Raw genomic sequence first — 17,713 nt, forward strand, 5'->3', positions numbered from 1 at the left:
CAAGTGATTTTGAATGTCTTATTAGGTGATGTTATGTACTAGTCGCATGGACATTGTTTGGTGTTCCAGTGTCATACAAATATGAACTGTATTTTCGAGAGTGCTTGTTTGTAATTGACGTTAACATCAAAAGCTAGAACCTGAGTTTGGCATGTAACGTAGTTGCATGTGATTTTGGAAATTATTGATTATTTTACTATGCATTAGTGCAATGGCATTCCTTAAGATTCAAGGTTTTCCTATAGCATAATGTAGATGTAGTCCCAAAAATCATAGCTCTCGATTTCTTGCGTAAACAATATCTAGCCTCATTAGATTTTTAAAAATGATTAAAGTAAATACTTAACAGGTACCTTTCATTTTAAAATGAAAATGTAAGAGTATAACACTTTGTAGATTTGTTTACAAATGAAGTTATAATTATTATTCTTGAGTCGCAGATACAGATTAAATTTAATTGGAGATAATCCATACAAAACTGCATTTAGTCCAGGGTTAAACTTAATCTGTGTTCTTGTAACTGGCCCCTATTCTGTTACTGACCATCATTTTATATTACAGCCCATGGTAATGCTTACATTATGTCACATGAGTCACACAGATTTCTTGAAAAATAGAATGGCTATTTATTTTATCTTTTTTATTGATATATCAATAAAAAAGATAAAATCTTGAGAAAGGCTTTGCCAAAACATTGATTCATTGATATATGAATAAATAAATGAAATAACCACTATCGTTTTGTGTGCCCCTGATAATACTGCTTCTTCAGTTGTCACACACTTGATGTCATATACAAAATATGTCTTTTACACTTCTGGTTTCTATATCTTCAATTAGCATAGGAATCGTGATGAATTTCTATGGCCAAACTGTTGTTTAGGCTGCACCATTCTTCAGACTTGACTTGGACTCTATCTTAGAGACTTGAGACTTGACTCGGACTTGCATTTGATAACTTGTGAACATCTCTGCAACAGAGTAATGTTTTCTCCCATCACACCTCAGCAAGTGAATATTTGTAAAATAGTGTGTAATTAACTGCTCTGTTTTTCAGCTCAGGAACAGGAAATTATATCACTTCCTTGACCACAGATTTTGAGGGATTCCTCACTAGAGACTGAGCCTTTTCTTGCTGATGTACTGGTTTTATTGGTGATGCTTGCACAAGTACAAACTGAAGGAAAATTTCCTGGAGTCTCATTATACCGTTAAGTGAGATTACATCGATAAATTGAACCCTTATTGAAAAGTAGATATTTTGTATTTTTAGATCTTCTCATATTATTACATTACATTACATTATCTTATCCAGAGCGACATACAGTTGATTAGACTAAGCAGGAGACAATCCTCCCCTGGAACAATGCAGAGTTAAGGGCCTAGCTCAACGGCCCAACGGCTGTGCGGATCTTATTGTGGCTACACTGGGATTCAAACCCCCAACCTTGCCTGTCCCAGTCATTTACCTTAACCACTACGCTACAGGCCGCCCCAATATGTGTCCAATACGATCAAACAATATGAAAAATCTTTTTGATCCTAAAAGAAAGTAGAAGTGATTAGAAAATGCAGAATAGGTTGTTGAATTGTGAAAGTGAACTTGATGACACAGCTCGCCTATCTGAATGTGCAAGGATGTTTTGCACTCCGGAATGTTTTCACTTTCAGAGGAACTTGTCCGTACCTGCCCCTGAAACTAAATAGGCTCCTCATTTCCTGCAGTTTTAAAAAGGGATTCAGATTCACAACTTTTGCCGATGTTGCTTCTCTCTAAACTGTGAAACATACACATTGAAAGAGAAAGATCACTAGCTCCTCTTTCTGCTTAATCAAGAACCATAAAATTCTTCATATCTCATAAAAGTCCTGAGTTTAATACATGCATAGCTCATTTGAAATGGTTGGAGGTACTAATGTGCTCATTTTGTCCTTGCCAGTTTTCAGTACGAAAGGTAATATTGTGTTTAATGATAAATAGCACTCATTACTATTGGACATATCTTGTCTGTGTCATCTGATTGATTATAGGTATTCAGGAGTTTCCAGAAAATATCAAGAACTGCAAGGCCTTAGCCATTGTTGAAGCAAGTGTAAATCCCATCTCCAAGTAAGTCGGCCATTACTGATTGAGCTTCGAGCACGCATCCACACAGCGGTTCTGTTCCATTTTCACAGCTCCATTCCCATCTGTCTGCACTGTATCTGAATCAAACACGGTTTACCACACAAACAGGAAAATAACCAATCCATGCGTTCTCTGAGATATGTTTTTGTAATGGAATTGGGTTTGATACTGTTTCAGAATGCTTAACTGTGAATCTGGTGAATAAGTGAGGCTGTTTTATCGTTGTTTTATGGTAACGCAGCAAATTGGTGATGTCTCCATACTGTGTATCCTGTCTCGCGCAGGCTCCCGGATGGATTCACACAGCTCATCAGCCTTACCCAGCTCTACTTGAACGACGCCTTCCTGGAGTTTCTCCCGGCCAGTTTTGGCAGGTGAGGCGGCACTGGCGTGTCGGCCGAGCGGCCGGCCTGGCTGAAAAGGGCAGGGGTGTCTGTCCGCTCTCCGGTTATCCGGCACGAGCTGACGTTTGGGTCCAGCTCCCAGCCCTCGAGGTGTAGCCTGCCTGCTTAGTCCTGCACATTTTCTAAAGATGCACCTTTTTCTTTTCAATCCCATGGCACAAAACCTGATCCTCAGCAATATCATATTCACACTTCCTGTCTGATTCAGCAGCACCACCCCACTGTATTCCTTTCCTGAAGGATTGCTTGCAGTGACCTATGCAATCTTTTTCTGTATATTTGTACTATAAGGAAACTTGCTAATGAAACAATCATTGTGAGTTTTTTCCTGGGCATTTTGATTATGAATACCATAGTTCAAATGGTCATCCAAAAGTCAGTCAGCATTAAGGTGTTATACAATATCTGTAGTACATTTGAAATTAGTTTTCTCCAAAAGGTCAGGAAGTATTTTTAAATTGACATGCCAGAGCTGTTTATACGGCTGTGCCAAGCCACACACCAAGTTGGAGGCCTTTCAAAAGCTGGTTTGTAAATGCTTTCTATGGATATTAGCTTCTCACAAACCCACTCTGTTTGTCTTAAATTGACTGTTCTGTTTCTCACTGTCTTGGAGTGAACGTACCATGAGGTAGGAGTTGCAGTGTGAATCTTCACAGATTTGTAACAAGTATAATTTGCAGGTCTGTCAGAAGAGGGACTCCATAATCCCACAGACATCAGGACCGCAACCTTGTGTTTCTCTGATTAATATTGACTGCGATGTGTTAATCTGCTCATGCCTTTTATGGTTTTAAATGTGTTTTATCTCTGCAAATCAATAGGCATGTACTGTAAACAATATTTTGAGCACTTTATTCGGAACATTTTTACCTTATTACACCTACTTATTCATGCGATTATCTAATCAGCCAATTGTGTGGCAGCAGTGCAATGCATACACTCATGTAGATACAGGTCAGGAGCTTCAGTTAATGTTCACATCAGCCATCAGAATGGGGAAAAAATGTGATCTAAGTGACTTTGACCACGGAATGATTGTTGGTGGCAGACAGGGTGGTTTGAGCATCTCAGAAATGCTGATCCCCTGGGACTTTTACGCTCACTATTCTCTAGAGTTTGCAAAGAATGGTGCATCAGAGACATCAGAGGAGAATGGCCAGACTGGTCAAATCTGACAGGAAGGTGACAGTAACGCAAATAACCACACATTACAACAGTGGTATGCAGAAGAGCATCTCTGAACATACAACGCATCATGTGGATAGGCTACAGCAGTAGAAATCTAAAAAATAACTAATAAATTCCTAATAAAGTGCTTCATGAGTGTATATTGAAAATTCAATAAATAGTGCCTTATCTTTCCTCTGGTTGGTCAAATTGAGAATAGAATGGAGATTTGCATTGAAGAAAGTTCCTTTCTTTTCAATGTACACTCAGTGACCACTTAGATAAACCTGTACACCAGCTTGTTAATGCAAATATTTAATCAGCCAATCATGTGGAGGCAACTAAAAGTATACAAGCATGCAAACATGGTCAAGAGGTTCAGATGTTTTTCAGACCAAATGTCGGATTGGGGAAGGAATGTGACTTTGACCGTGGAATGATTGCTGGTGCCAGACAGGGTGGTTTGAGTATCTCAGAAACTGCTGATCTCCAGGGATTTTCAGTCTCTAGAGTTGGCAAAGAATGGTGTTAAAAACAAAAAACATCCAGGTGAGAGGTCAGAGGAGAATGGCCAGACTGGCCAAATCTGACAGGAAGGTGACAGTAACGCAAATAACCACACATTACAACACATACAGTGGTATGCAGAAGAGCATCTCTGAACACACGACACGTCAAAACTCTTAACTGGATGGGCTACAGCAGCAGAAGACCAATAATTCTCCAAAATTTGCGTAATAAATACCTAATAAAGTGCTCAGTGAGTGTACATAGTTCCATCATGAAGAACAGAACATCATGTTAAAGTTTTCATTCAAATGTAATTTGACTTTTTAACGTGTGAACAAATGGAAAAAATATTTTTCACAGTGCTATGACGTTTTTGTTTTTTTCTGGTGTCATTCATATTTCCAGATGTTCTTTGTCTCATTTTATTATTTTCTTTTTTTTCCATGGATTCCTCCAATATTTTTCTTTCTCAATAACTCTCTGCACGCCAGGTTGACCAAACTGCAGATTCTGGAGCTCAGGGAGAACCAGTTGAAGGCATTGCCAAAGTAAGTCGACAACTCAGTGGCCGTTACAGCTCTGCTATTTTTCTGGGATAGAGATTCAACATGATTTCCGAGCCAGCGAACGGTTGACCCACAAGAAAATTGAGCTGGTAGTAAATTGAACAGCCCTGAGCAGACGAAGGGGGCTCTGTGCCAAAGAATCAAATTCCACGGCGTTACATAATGGTTTCCCAGGCTACGTGCCGCGACAGGTTTTACAGTCCCCTGTTTAGACTTGCAGCGGCAGTTATCGGGGAGGGTTTTCGCTCTGTTTGCCGAGCGACTTAAGCGATTGTGAAGGGTCTGAAAATGCTTCAGGTGTTGTTGTGAAACTCCCTTTCTCCCTAAAGCCCGCTGCCAGTCGGTGGGCGCAGTTAGGCTTGGTGTACTTTCAGCTCTGTTTGCTCATTCAGCAGAAATGGTTTTCGATGGCAGGTCTGTTTGAATAAGGGAGGTAATGCTCGATGTGAATGAAGAATGCTCAAACATGTATGCACTCAGGGGAAGGGCGGAAATGCCTATGAAAAAATACTTGCCACACCTGCACCCATATTAGCACAGTCACACGCACGAATACCCACAGTTACTTGAAGCTAAGCTTTGTAGTGTGTATTTTTAGTCTCGTTGACATTATGTGTTGAGTCATCAGAATTAATAGTCATTAGGCGCATGGACAGTATTATGTATGATCCGGTGAATTTGGCAAGAAAAAAGTGAAAGGCATTGCAAAAGTTTTCATGAAAATGCCATTTCACACAACTTTTCTATTTATCTTAATTGAGTTTCATGTTATAAAATTTAGCTGCAGAAAGTTTTATTGGTTTTTATTGGTATGTCAGTAGTACATACTGTATATAACCAACTTCCACATCAATTTTGGGACCAGAAAATACTGGTCAACAGCTTGTTTTCTAACAGCAAGTGTGAATTTTATGTGGCATTTCTACATTGGGTGATGGTGATCAGATGCTGCCGCCAGGTCCAAATTCAGTCTCTTAACGGGCCCTGGGCAATCCTGTCCTCCCTGTGTTTCTGTAGGAGCATGCGCAGGTCCAAATTCAGTCTCTAACGGGCCCTGGGCAATCCTGTCCTCCCCTGTCTTTCTGTAGGAGCATGCACAAACTCACCCAGCTGGAGAGACTGGACCTTGGCAGCAACGAGTTCACAGAGATGGTGAGCGCTACTTTCTCGCCTTGGCAACGGAGCGTACAGGAGGCTCCTAATAATTCTCAAGTTTGCGACTGTGGAATATCTTTCATCATCTTTACGCTAGCAGGCGGTCGCTGATTTTCTACTCCGCTAAATTCCTGTTCTGTTCCAAACGCTGGTCGGCCCTTTCACCAACTTGTTCACGGCGGTTGGCCAATGGCATGAAAATACAGGAAGGACCCCGAAGGCCTTTCGGTTCCTGCTCTCTCAGCCGTGAAGTGCATAACCAAGTGTGCGATGGTATTTTTGGAAATCGTTTTGATCCTTTTCCCTTTCTAGCCAGAAGTTCTGCCGCAGCTGACAGGAATGAAAGAGCTCTGGGTGGACGGGAACAGACTGACATCTCTTCCGAGGGTATGTGCTATAAGCGTCTGATTGGAGCTAGCAGGGCGCTGGTGTAAGTGTTTCTTTGAGCCAAGTGTAGTTTGAACTGAATACGATTGACTTTTGTCAACAGCACGGTTCAGGGTTTGTGCAAGTCTGTTCTTTTTGATGTATACTGGCAGTATTCACTGCTGGTTTGTTCTGGTCTTTGCTGGTTTGGTTACAGTACAGTGAAGTATCTTCTTCCATATACAGTGATTTCAATTGGGCTAGTTTTCCTTTCACTTAAGTTTTTGTTATTTGTGCCCATATTCACTTTAGGTTAATCGCAGAGATGAACATTTACCTTTATCTGAACTTAAGTTGTGTTATCTATCATGCTGTCTATCATGCGGCCTGTAGCGTGGTGGTTAAGGTAAATGACTGGGACTCGCAAGGTTGGTGTTTCTAATCCCGGTGTAGCCACAATAAGATCTGCGCAGACGTTGGGCCCTTGAGCAAGGCCCTTAACCCTGCATTGCTCCAGGGGAGGATTGTCTCCTGCTTAGTCTAATCAACTGTATGTTGCTCTGGATGAGAGCATCTGCCAAATGCCGATAATGTAATGTAATGACATAAAAAATATTTCCCATGCTGCACTAATATAAGCAATGTTTTTATATTTTATCATCATTTGTCAAACAATGCCTCTTCTGCTCATCAATCTATGCATGTACTGGTTTAATTATTGATCTGTTCTGCAAATGTGGTAAAATGTTCTTTCAGGTGGCAATGTTAGCAATGTTTTTGCTAACTGACATGTGAAGTGTGCTTAAAATGGGTCATAGTTAAGCCTTAGCTCACAGTGTTTCTTAAGCAAACCACTAGCACTGAGGAGCATCATTTACCCGTTCCAAAGCAACCCATACCACCGTGTTGCATCACACACCCAAGCAATGCTGTTCACACACCCGTACGTGTGCAATGCCCAGAAGCTGAACGTTTATGCCATCATTTTTCTCAATCGCAATCAATTCCTCTTCATTTATTAGCATGTGATTAAGCTCCTTACTCAGGGGCCCAGCAAGAGCCCTTGAGGCATGCCGTTAAATCAACGGGAGCGCTGATGTGTCGCACAAACTCAGGGGCAATCAGATTGAGGCGTTCAGCCTGTTTAGATTTGGTCCCGGGACACAGGCCTTACACAGTTAAATCCAGGCAACAGCTCTTCCATCACAACTAATTATTAATTTAGCTCCGTGATTAAAGCAGATGGTATTGTTATATTCACAGAGAGGAGGTAATGTCTAATACGGTCCCAGCATGTTGTCCCATTTTCACTTACGATGTAATTGACTTATTTTACTTGTTTAATTTTCGAAGAATGTATCCAGGTGAGAGCCCTTGGGTTTTGTATTTAAGTTTATGGTGGGAATGGCTTACTGTACATCGCTGTATGGGCATTTCCATTTGATTTTGATGGAATTAATTTTTCATTTTTAATTACATAGATTTTGTTTGTCCTAAATGAAGGCATTAGCATGACATTGATAAACAAAAATGTGTGTCATTAGGCGATTGGAGCCCTGAAGCAGCTGACCTATTTGGACGTGTCGAAAAACAACATCGAGAGGGTGGACGAGCAGATCTCCGGCTGTGAGAATCTGCAGGACCTTCTCCTGTCCAGCAACGCTTTGTCCCAGCTTCCAGGATCTATAGGTGCGTATAGATCTACATGTGCTTACCACACAACCAGGATCCTATGAAGTGTTCTCTGTGGTGAACTTGCTGGGTTATGCTAGATTTCACTGTGGAACTATGCTATGTGCTATATGCCTTGAGTTGTGCATGATGTATGCTTGCTGCTTATGATTTATACACTCAGTGAGCACTTGATTAGGCATTTATTAGACTTATTTGTCTTCTGCTGCTGTAGCCTATTCACTTAGATGCTATTCTGCATACCGCTGTTGTAATGTTGCATACCGCTGTTGTAATGTGCTGTTATTTGCGTAACGGTGGCCTTCCTGTCAGCTTTGACCAGTCTGGCCCTTTCTGACCTCTCTCATTAACAAGGCGTTGCTGCCCACAGAACTGCTGCTCACTGGATGTTTTTTGCACAATTCTTTGCAAACTCTTTGCAAAGTCTCAGTATCTCAGTATCTCTCTGTGTTCTCCACAGTCTTCTTATCGTTACTGCACACTGCCTCAAACACATTATAGGTGGATACGACACAGTCTGAAATAAGACAGTAATAATGCATGCAAAATAATATGTCATACAGGGCAACTAAGAATAATATGTAAAACTAACAATTATAATGCAGTGCAGTCAAGGTCAGGTCAATGAGGTGTTATTGAAATGCATACGTAATGTAAATATCAGCGACAGGTACAAACAGGGATATTATGCCAGTGATCATATGTTTATGATAAATGTTGGCTTAAAAAAACAGCAAAACGTGACATTGCTGTATAATCAGTCAAACTGTTACAAATCCATAGACATGCTAGCGTGCCTCTACTCTGCTCTATCAGTGCACTAACAAAAGATGGCGGCAGTGTGAGTGGCTAAGGTATGACTCATCCTCTCCCACACCACTCTGTGAGATGAATGGCATCAAGGGATCAGCAGCAGATTCCAGCGTGCCTGTGGTGTCAGGTCTTGGTTCTGTGATTCATTGATAGTCCTGAAAGCTTCTGGGACGCTCTTCAAAACTGACTGGTGCCTGGAGCAATATTTTAGCAAGGTTTTATCCAATCGTAGCCTCTGATTTATTCGCGAACTTAACAAAGTTCAAACGAGAGCAGGATTTTGTGGGTCTGCAGCACTGCTGAACATTCACTTCACGATTTTCTTCTGGTTTTTTTGTTGGTGAATTCTTTGCTGCCATCTTAATGACAGATCCAGTATTCCGTATCTAAATATGTCTCTTCCCTTCTCTCTTATTGGATAAATATTTATAATTAATAATATAATTCAACAGCAAATCACTGCCTGAACCAGGTCACAAAAACCCAAGAAACTAGATGTGTGAAAGGTTTTGTTGGAGTGACAGAACGGACTGGGGCTATTATACAATATTTTGGTAACACAAGGAAAAGTGTCCCGAAAATGCAATTCAAAAACGATTTGTGTGCTATGAAAGGGATGGAGGCTTGCCAATTAAAAAAAAAAGTATTCTCCTTTTTCCAATAGTTATCATTGGGCTGGTGCCGTCAGTTGACTGTAAATGAGGAAATGTATATTTTCAGTGTGCAATGGAATTATTTTTTGTGTCTCTGGCAAAAAGCAATAATGACAGTGCTGATGTGCCTGAATTCTTCACTCTGTTGGAGAAAAGACAATCCCAATCGATACCAGTTAATGTCAGACGTGTGGCTTCTCCATTGATTCATTAATCTTCCTGAACCACAGGCTCCCTGAAGAAATTGACCATGCTGAAAGTGGACGAGAACCAGCTCATGTACCTGCCGGACTCAATAGGCGGGTGAGTAGAGCACCACCTTTACTCCTTCTCAGCCTCTAGTCCAGGTGTGCAGCCAAAACTGCTGCTGCTGAAACTTTACCGTCTCACACAACTGATGATTACCTTTGCTGGATCAATACTGCTCCCTTCCCATTAATTATGCTGTTTGTGGTTTGAAGAGTGTTCACAAATTAAGGACATTGCATATGCTGTGCATTGCAAATATTGAAAAAATTGTGAAAATATTACATATACATACATCACAGCAAAAGATATATTGCAATGCCAGAAAGTGGTTGTAAGTAGGTTTTACATTTTGGTAGCCTTGCAATATCTCATTAATATATTTCATTTCAATATATTGCAAGTGAAAAGCTGTTTGGATTACAGCCAGCATATGAATGATCCAGCAGGATGGCTGTGGCCAATCACACACATTTCCTCTTGCGATCCGTTAATGTTAATGTGGTTTTCAAATAGACTCATTGTCCCACATGTTAGCTCACATTCTCTAAACCAGGATTATGAAAAGTGAATAGCACAAGATATTTGAAACTAGAGCAAAATAGCTGCCTTGCTGTTGTACGCCTCTGCCAACCAGTCAAGTTGTAGTTTACATCCCTGTCTGTCCAGAAATAACAAACTTCTAAACTTGATGAATCCACAACAAATAGAGCTTAATGTATTTTTATTATTTTTATACTTTTCATTAAAGAATTCATGTGCTGTTCCTTTGTCATTGGTGTTACCTACAGTATAATTTAAACAACATTAAATGTTGAATACAATATTTTATACAGAATATTTGACCTTTGACCTTTGAACACCAAATTCTACTCAATTCATCCATGAGTCCAATTGGACGTTTGTGCTAAATTTGCGGAAATTCCCTCAAGGCGTTCTGTTCACAAGAATGGGATGGACAGACGGACAACCCGAAAACATAATGCCTCCAGCCACGGCTGTCGCCGGCGCGGAGGCATAAAAATATTGCAAAGACGTCACTTTAAACCTTTTATTTTTCTCTGTTTGTCCCACCTTCATCCACACCCCGTCATCCAGTCCAATTATCCAAACAGCTCAATTCATTTCTGCTGGATTTCAGGTATAGGGGTAACGCTAATCTAATTCTATCAAGGATAGATGGTTCTCATGTTACTAGGTTTTCTAGGATGGCTTAATCTGCACTTCTCAGAGCTGTGGGAGAAGATGGCTCATGCGCTCTAAATTAAAAACACATAACCGCCAGTGGCTCTTGCGGGATGTCTGGCAGGTCGGTGTGGCTATTCTTAGTGCCCACAGGAAGCAGACTCCCTGCGAGTGCACGGAGGTCAACAGGAAGGCTGAGATGTGTTGAGCATGACTCACTGCCCCCGCCTACAGTTTTCCTGTACATTGGCATGGAGTCGCCATGCCAATCATGAGGGGGCCACCGAGAGGGGTGTTCCCTTGTCCTTTTTTTATACAGGCACAGTGCTGTTCTATGGTGTTGTCTCATGTCCACTACACCCAGTTGTGTCGCCTCACAACGCTAAACCGACTGCTGTTAGAGTATTTATAAATGCCAACCAAAAAGGATTATCTATGCTTTTATCTATTTTTCTTCCTAATTGGTTTGCTAAGCTTTCTTTACCTGGTTAATAAGGTCAAGGTTTGCTGCTTTGAAATCCAGGTGAAATACGTGCATTGCGTGTGTATGTGAATTCTCGCAAGAGGACATTTTTACATGGCAGTTAATATATATTCCTTTAAATTCTGTGTCATTTCGAGCAAATATGTATTTTTACAGTATTAAAGTAGGCCTTATACATTTCTCTACTTTTCATGTGGCAGCTAAAAAGAGGTGTGCTCACTTGTCTTTTTTGACAGCAACGCTGCTGTGATGTATTATCTTATTTGACTACACCCAGTTCTGTAGCTTCTTCACACCAAACTGCCAGTTGTTACAATGCAGGAGAAAAGGATTGAAGTAAAACATTTCTGTAGTTAAAGTAGTTTCCCAACTTTTGGATTCCCTCCTGACGTTTACATTCGGTAATTTTAACACTGTCTTATTATTCATTCATATGTTTTGGAAAATCACCATGGGAACTGTTCATTATGTATCAGTGTGGAAATTGTAATACTTTCAAGCTGTCAAACTAATAGCATAACAAAATAAGCAGAAACATTTGACTAATCCTTGGCAGGTTGGAATGTAATCTCTTTTGTGTTGAGCTTTTATTCAAATTCCCATAGGTGTATTTCATAGGACCTTTGAACGTCTGTTTTTTTTTACCAAAGATAAGGAGCTTCCTTCAAATTAAGCGGCCGTCTGCAAACCCCATAAATCTTATTTCAAAGTCAACACGGTATTTTATCAGAACCTCTCCTTTAAAAATGGAAAGAAGTTATTTCCCTCACTCTCTTCCCAGACGCTTGTTATTTAACACTAAGCCTTCTCCTTTGAGAAAGATTCTGAGCAAATATTTGAGTGAATTCATTTGACTGACTTGCTTTAGACTTCTTGTAAAAAAAGCAAATCCCAGCAAAGGACTTCCTCTAAAAGTGTTGAGTTCTGTTCACACGTTTTTTTCTTTGCATTCTCTCAGTCAGCTCTAAACCAGGGATCATCAAATCATGGTCGTCAAGGTCCAAAAACTGCTGGTTTTCCACCCTCCCTTACCTGGGAGTCAGGTGTGAAGACAGTTACTACAGTAGCTCTAATTCAGCAAATTACCTGGGAGACAATAAAACTGGGGCTGGATTTGGATTTGAGGTCCAGATTTGAAATAAATATGTAATCAAAAGAACATTTGGTTATTTTTGGGTTGGTCATTAGTGTGACAGATGCTAGCTTCGGGCTGAACTGAAGTCTCTGGAGCATGTGGAGATTCTGATCTGTTTCTCGTTCCCCTAGGCTCACGGCGTTGGACGAGCTGGACTGCAGCTTCAACGAGATGGAGGCGCTCCCCTCCTCCATCGGGCAGTGTGTGAACCTGCGCACGTTCGCTGCAGACCACAACTTCCTCACCCAGCTACCTCCAGAGGTGACCTCCAGGGCCCTGCACACAAACCGGGCCTTACGCGCACAAAACCTGCCCGTCAAACATTAATGTTCTCTATACCCTGGTGGAAAATCCAGCTATGGCCAGCTTGAAATTACCAGCTACCAGCTGTTTCAAAACCTTTCTTGAGCTGGTCGAACCATGTTGTGGATGTAGCTGGTTTGAGAGGTTCAACCAGCTACCAGTTGTTTCAAAAAATAGCTTGAAGCTTGTCAAGCCATTCTGATTATGGAGCTGGTCTGAGTTGGTCAACCAGCTACCAGCTGTTTCAAAACTTGAGCTGTTTTTTCAGCAGGGTATCCTTCAAATTCTTTCAGGGTATCTGCAAATATTTTGCATATTTTGGCTTCTTTCTGAATTCTGTATTCTGAATTTCTCCACTTGACATTATTCAGCTCATGTTCACATACACACCGTGAGCAGTGTGATTCTGTTTTGCTAAATAATGGAAGTTTTTTAACAGAGAAAATGTGACCTCTGGTAAAAAATACAAATGGTTGTGCTGCTTGTATTACTGCGCTCCATAGTGTTGCATGTGATTGTCCACATTGCAGCCCAGGGAGAGAGGTTTTCAACAGAGTGCCTCTTGCGTATTTGTGCAAAAATCTCCCATAAAAACAGGCGGCCATTTTGTGGTCTGTCAGTACTACACTGCGAATGTAGCCTAGTCCTTCACCACAATAATGTGCCACTGGTGGACTGACTAGTGAAAAGGAGCATGGATTTGCACAAACACATGTTGAAGGATGTGCATGCTAGTGTGTGCTCTCCTTGACAGAGGATCTGAAGAGAAAAAGAAAGATGTTAAGCACTTGCACCAATACGTTCAATGCCAACAGTAGTAGATCCGTATTTTAATGTTTCTGTGTTGAATGTCTTCTCATGCACTTAGATCGGGAAGTGGAAGACAGTGACTATACTGTTTCTGCACTCTAACAAGCTGGAGACCTTGCCAGAGGAGATGGGAGACATGGACAGACTCAAAGTCATTAATCTTAGTGACAACAGGTAGGTCACCAGCTCCCATTTGCGATACATTACTCCTCCGTCTTCGGTTACCTGACATATACCATGCGGTTAAAATATAGCTCTGAATTTTTAGGAGCCAAAAGTGAAAGTTTTAATTTGGAGAAATTTGCACAGCATCTGAACATTTCCTTATTTGCCTAGGAACAGCACCTTGGGTCACTCTGTGTCCACAGACACAGGTGTATAGATCTACCTAATAAAAAACAAATATCTAATCAAAATAGCCAATCACATGGCAGCAAATCAATGCAGAAAAGCATCTGGACATGGTCAAGAGGTCAATTTGTTGTTTCGGTTGAAAATCTGAATGGGGATGAAATATGATCTGAGTGACTTTGACTGTGGAATGATTCTCTCATTAACAAGGTGTTTTTGTCCGCAGAACTGCTGCTCACTGGATGTTTGTGAATGCAAATGAAAGGAGATCAGCTTTTCTGAGATATTCAAACCACCCTGTCTGGCACCAACAATCATTCTACGGTCTAAGTTACTTAGTTACAAAGTCACATTTCTTCCCCATTCTAACATTTGGTCTGAAAAACAGCTGAAGCTCTTGACCATATCTGCAGGCTTTTATGCCTTTAGTTGCTGCCACACAATTGGTTGATTAAATATTTGAATGTGTACAGGTCTACCTATATATATATATATATATATATATATATATATATATATATATATATATATATAATAAAGTGCGAACATAAAGTGGCCAGTGTGTGTCAAATACACTTTCTAGTTGTAGATTAAGTGGCGCAACAAAATAAAAAGAAACATTTGGCTAACCCTCAGCGGGCGAGAAAGTAATCCCCTTTCTGCTGTGCTAATATTCAGGTTCCCACAGGTCTGGTGAATAATCTGAAATGACCGGTGTGCCGCGCAGTTAAGCCAGAGCCAGCATTGGTGCGTTCTTGTTGAATTTGTGGTAATGTGTCCTTTCATTGCCCCCCGAAGGCTGAAGAACCTGCCGTTCAGCTTCACGAAGCTGAGCCGGCTGACTGCCATGTGGTTATCCGAAAACCAGGTGTGGACTCCTGCATGTAGTTATCATGCAAAGACCTTTTTTTTTTTTGCTTTACATAACAAATGTGCTCTCTCTCTCTCTCTCTCTCTCTCTCTCTCTCTCTCTCTCTCTCTCTGTTTTTTACCGAGTTGTTTCTATATTTAGAAGCCGTATGGCTTGAACAGTTTGTTTCTCATTGTCATTGAAACACTTGATTCAGGATAAATAGTGATTATGTGTGTTCGGGGTATGGCATTCTAGTGTTTTTTTTCAAGTAGTAACAAACTAAATTACTGTTAAATACATTTTGTTAAAAGCAGAATGATTGCTTATTGGGGTTATTTCAGTTGGTGAACCTCATTGATTTTTTGGTTCTATTCTATTCTATATTCTATTCTTGTGTCAAAATAAAGAATATTTATATTTATACCACAGATTAGTACAACATGGCCATGAGGTGTTCTAACATACTTCATTTTAATGGTGATATTACATTTCTCGCAATGTGATATATTCTGTGCAATGAAACCAGTAACAATTTATCATAATGGTATTCAAAGTCGGTGATGTCACTTCCTATTTCTTGCAGTCAAAGGCACTCATTCCCCTGCAGAAGGAGGAGGATCAGGAATCCCATAAGACTGTGCTCACCAACTACATGTTCCCACAGCAGACAAGGACAGACGACTGTGAGTCCTCAGACAAAACCGCACGTGTCATTCAGCGCTTAGTGCTCCTCACAATAATTGAAGAGAACAAAAGTATTCTCTGTAACATGGAAATAGCTTGGCTGAATAAAGATGTCAGAAAAAATTAAGTCTCGAAAGCAGACATGCAAGGCAGCCATATGCGTTGTTCCCTGCCAGTCATAACCTGCTGAAACACTTGTTTTTGTAGAGCGGCTACATAATTTATTCTGTCACGAAAGAACATACCTTGTGAAATCTTACATCCAGTCGAACAAGGCCTGAATGCGATACCTTTTTCGTCCCTGTCCAAGTCATGTACGGATGAAACCGGCTAGACTGCTCATTAGATATCCGCAGGGCATTTTCCCGTTTGGAACCGAGGTTTTCAGAATGATTGAACAGCTCTCTGTGGAATGTGAAATATGTCTAATTGCATTAAGCGCACGCTATCTGCAATCATGGAGGCTGTTATTCTTGCATTCGTTTACCACGCTGAATTCTCAGGAAATGTCGCTAATGAGCATCGAGAGGTTTTACAGCTGTGAACAATTGAGTCAGAGCAATCTGCCATTTTGAGCACCTGGCTTCAATGCTTTGGCTGTTAGGCTGCGTGAAATAGCATATTGGGCTGTTTGTGCAATTGACCATCATTTGAGATATGTGTGTTGGCAAACAGGCAGTAGTGTATAAATTGGGGGGAGGCGGCAGAGTTGTGGTCAAAAGCAAGAGAATATCCCATGTAACTTGCTTGTAATTACCCTTTTAAAAAATGACATTTTATATTATTTCCTCTGGTGCATGCAACCATAAAAATGGATTCATAAAAACGTATATTTTTTAAATTAATCTGTCCGTATATAAAACCCCTGGATGCATTGTGTTGCTTTACACATTGCCATTGTAAAGCCAGCAGGTAAACAGAAACTTCTTTAAATGTCTAAACAATTCTTAATCACACATAAAAACTCTGAGGCTAATCAAAATCATACAATTAAGCTGAAATAATAAAAAAAACTGAAATTGAACTACAGCTTTAAGAGTCATATCGAAGTTATCGTTGGCACAAATTCATTTCACAATCCAACTTCTACTGTTTATAGAAAGTACAGAGGTGTTGGTGACAGCTAGATTATTACAGTAAGAATATTAATTTAGTAATTAAGTTAATTACATCTATGACGAGACCAAAATAGCAGGCAATTCCTTTGATGAAAGTCATGATAAAAATTCTCCAGTCTGAATTCTGAACCCTTTGCACTGTTAAATACGACAGTTTGCTCTGTGATATGCTAAGTCTAATGTGCATAATTGGGTCTCAGTGTCTGTAATCATTTGAATTACCAGCTTTATTACCATGCTGTATGTATAGATGGTATACCTCAGAGAGATAGCTGAAGGAAGCAGTATTTTAACCCTTTAAGGTGATAGATCGCAGATATATGATTAGAATGTTAACACAGACTAACAGACTATGAATTTAGAAAAAAATAGAGTTTTTTCCTTTATCCTCAGACATCCCCGTCTCTGACAACGAGAGCTTCAACCCCTCCCTGTGGGAGGAGACGCGTAAGCAGAGGGCCCAAGTGGCTTTCGAGTGCGACGAGGACCAGGATGAGCGGGAGGCGCCCCCGCGGGTCAGTACCCAGAAGCCCCTGGGGCGGCGGAGCTCCCGCGTAGCCCTCGACCTCCCTAAGAAGCGTGACTGTTGAGCCTGAACTGATTGTCTGCAGTTGGGTTCCGCTGGAAGACAAGTGAAAGTTTTCTACAATGTCGCTGTCTCTCTTTGTGTTATAACAGCAATTGTCCTGTGTTTGAATTATTGAAATTTACTGGTTTGGATTATAAAATATTCCATGTAAATTTACCTTTATTTTTGGGTTGAACTTTGATATGAAACCAGGAGAAGACTTATAAAGTGATAAAAGAACGATTTCTCTACAACCTACCGTAATGGAGAAAATTCATGGAGGCACGCAATTTGTTATCCCATATTTCCAAGATTAATAATCCAAGGAGCGTAATTTCGGTTCCAGGAGTTTCTTATAAGGCCAAATCTCATAAAAATCCGATAAAGTGCTGTCCAAAACTGTGTTGAAATGATGTGGAATTTCCTAGTGAGCTTTAACCTGTAGGTGGATTTTTCAGCTCCAGTTTCTCCAAATGATATGCCTTGTGCAGATGCGATGATCACAACATGCCCTAAACT

At 40.6% G+C, this 17,713-nt stretch overlaps 1 protein-coding gene across 1 annotated transcript in view; it reads left to right on the top strand.

Annotated features, from left to right (window-relative positions):
• Positions 1 to 17,713, top strand: part of LOC133140948 (erbin-like) — a 69,796-nt gene that overhangs the window by 38,969 nt on the left and 13,114 nt on the right. Inside the window, exons 4-15 of the mRNA XM_061261268.1 lie at positions 2,032 to 2,110; positions 2,413 to 2,502; positions 4,704 to 4,760; positions 5,867 to 5,930; positions 6,246 to 6,320; positions 7,844 to 7,988; positions 9,688 to 9,760; positions 12,639 to 12,768; positions 13,679 to 13,794; positions 14,770 to 14,839; positions 15,408 to 15,507; positions 17,020 to 17,141. Of these exons, the coding sequence (XP_061117252.1) occupies positions 2,032 to 2,110; positions 2,413 to 2,502; positions 4,704 to 4,760; positions 5,867 to 5,930; positions 6,246 to 6,320; positions 7,844 to 7,988; positions 9,688 to 9,760; positions 12,639 to 12,768; positions 13,679 to 13,794; positions 14,770 to 14,839; positions 15,408 to 15,507; positions 17,020 to 17,141 (1,121 nt within the window). The remainder of the gene's footprint in view (positions 1 to 2,031; positions 2,111 to 2,412; positions 2,503 to 4,703; positions 4,761 to 5,866; positions 5,931 to 6,245; positions 6,321 to 7,843; positions 7,989 to 9,687; positions 9,761 to 12,638; positions 12,769 to 13,678; positions 13,795 to 14,769; positions 14,840 to 15,407; positions 15,508 to 17,019; positions 17,142 to 17,713) is intronic.

This window comes from Conger conger, chromosome 11, assembly GCF_963514075.1.
Source record: "Conger conger chromosome 11, fConCon1.1, whole genome shotgun sequence".
Lineage (NCBI taxonomy): Eukaryota > Metazoa > Chordata > Actinopteri > Anguilliformes > Congridae > Conger > Conger conger.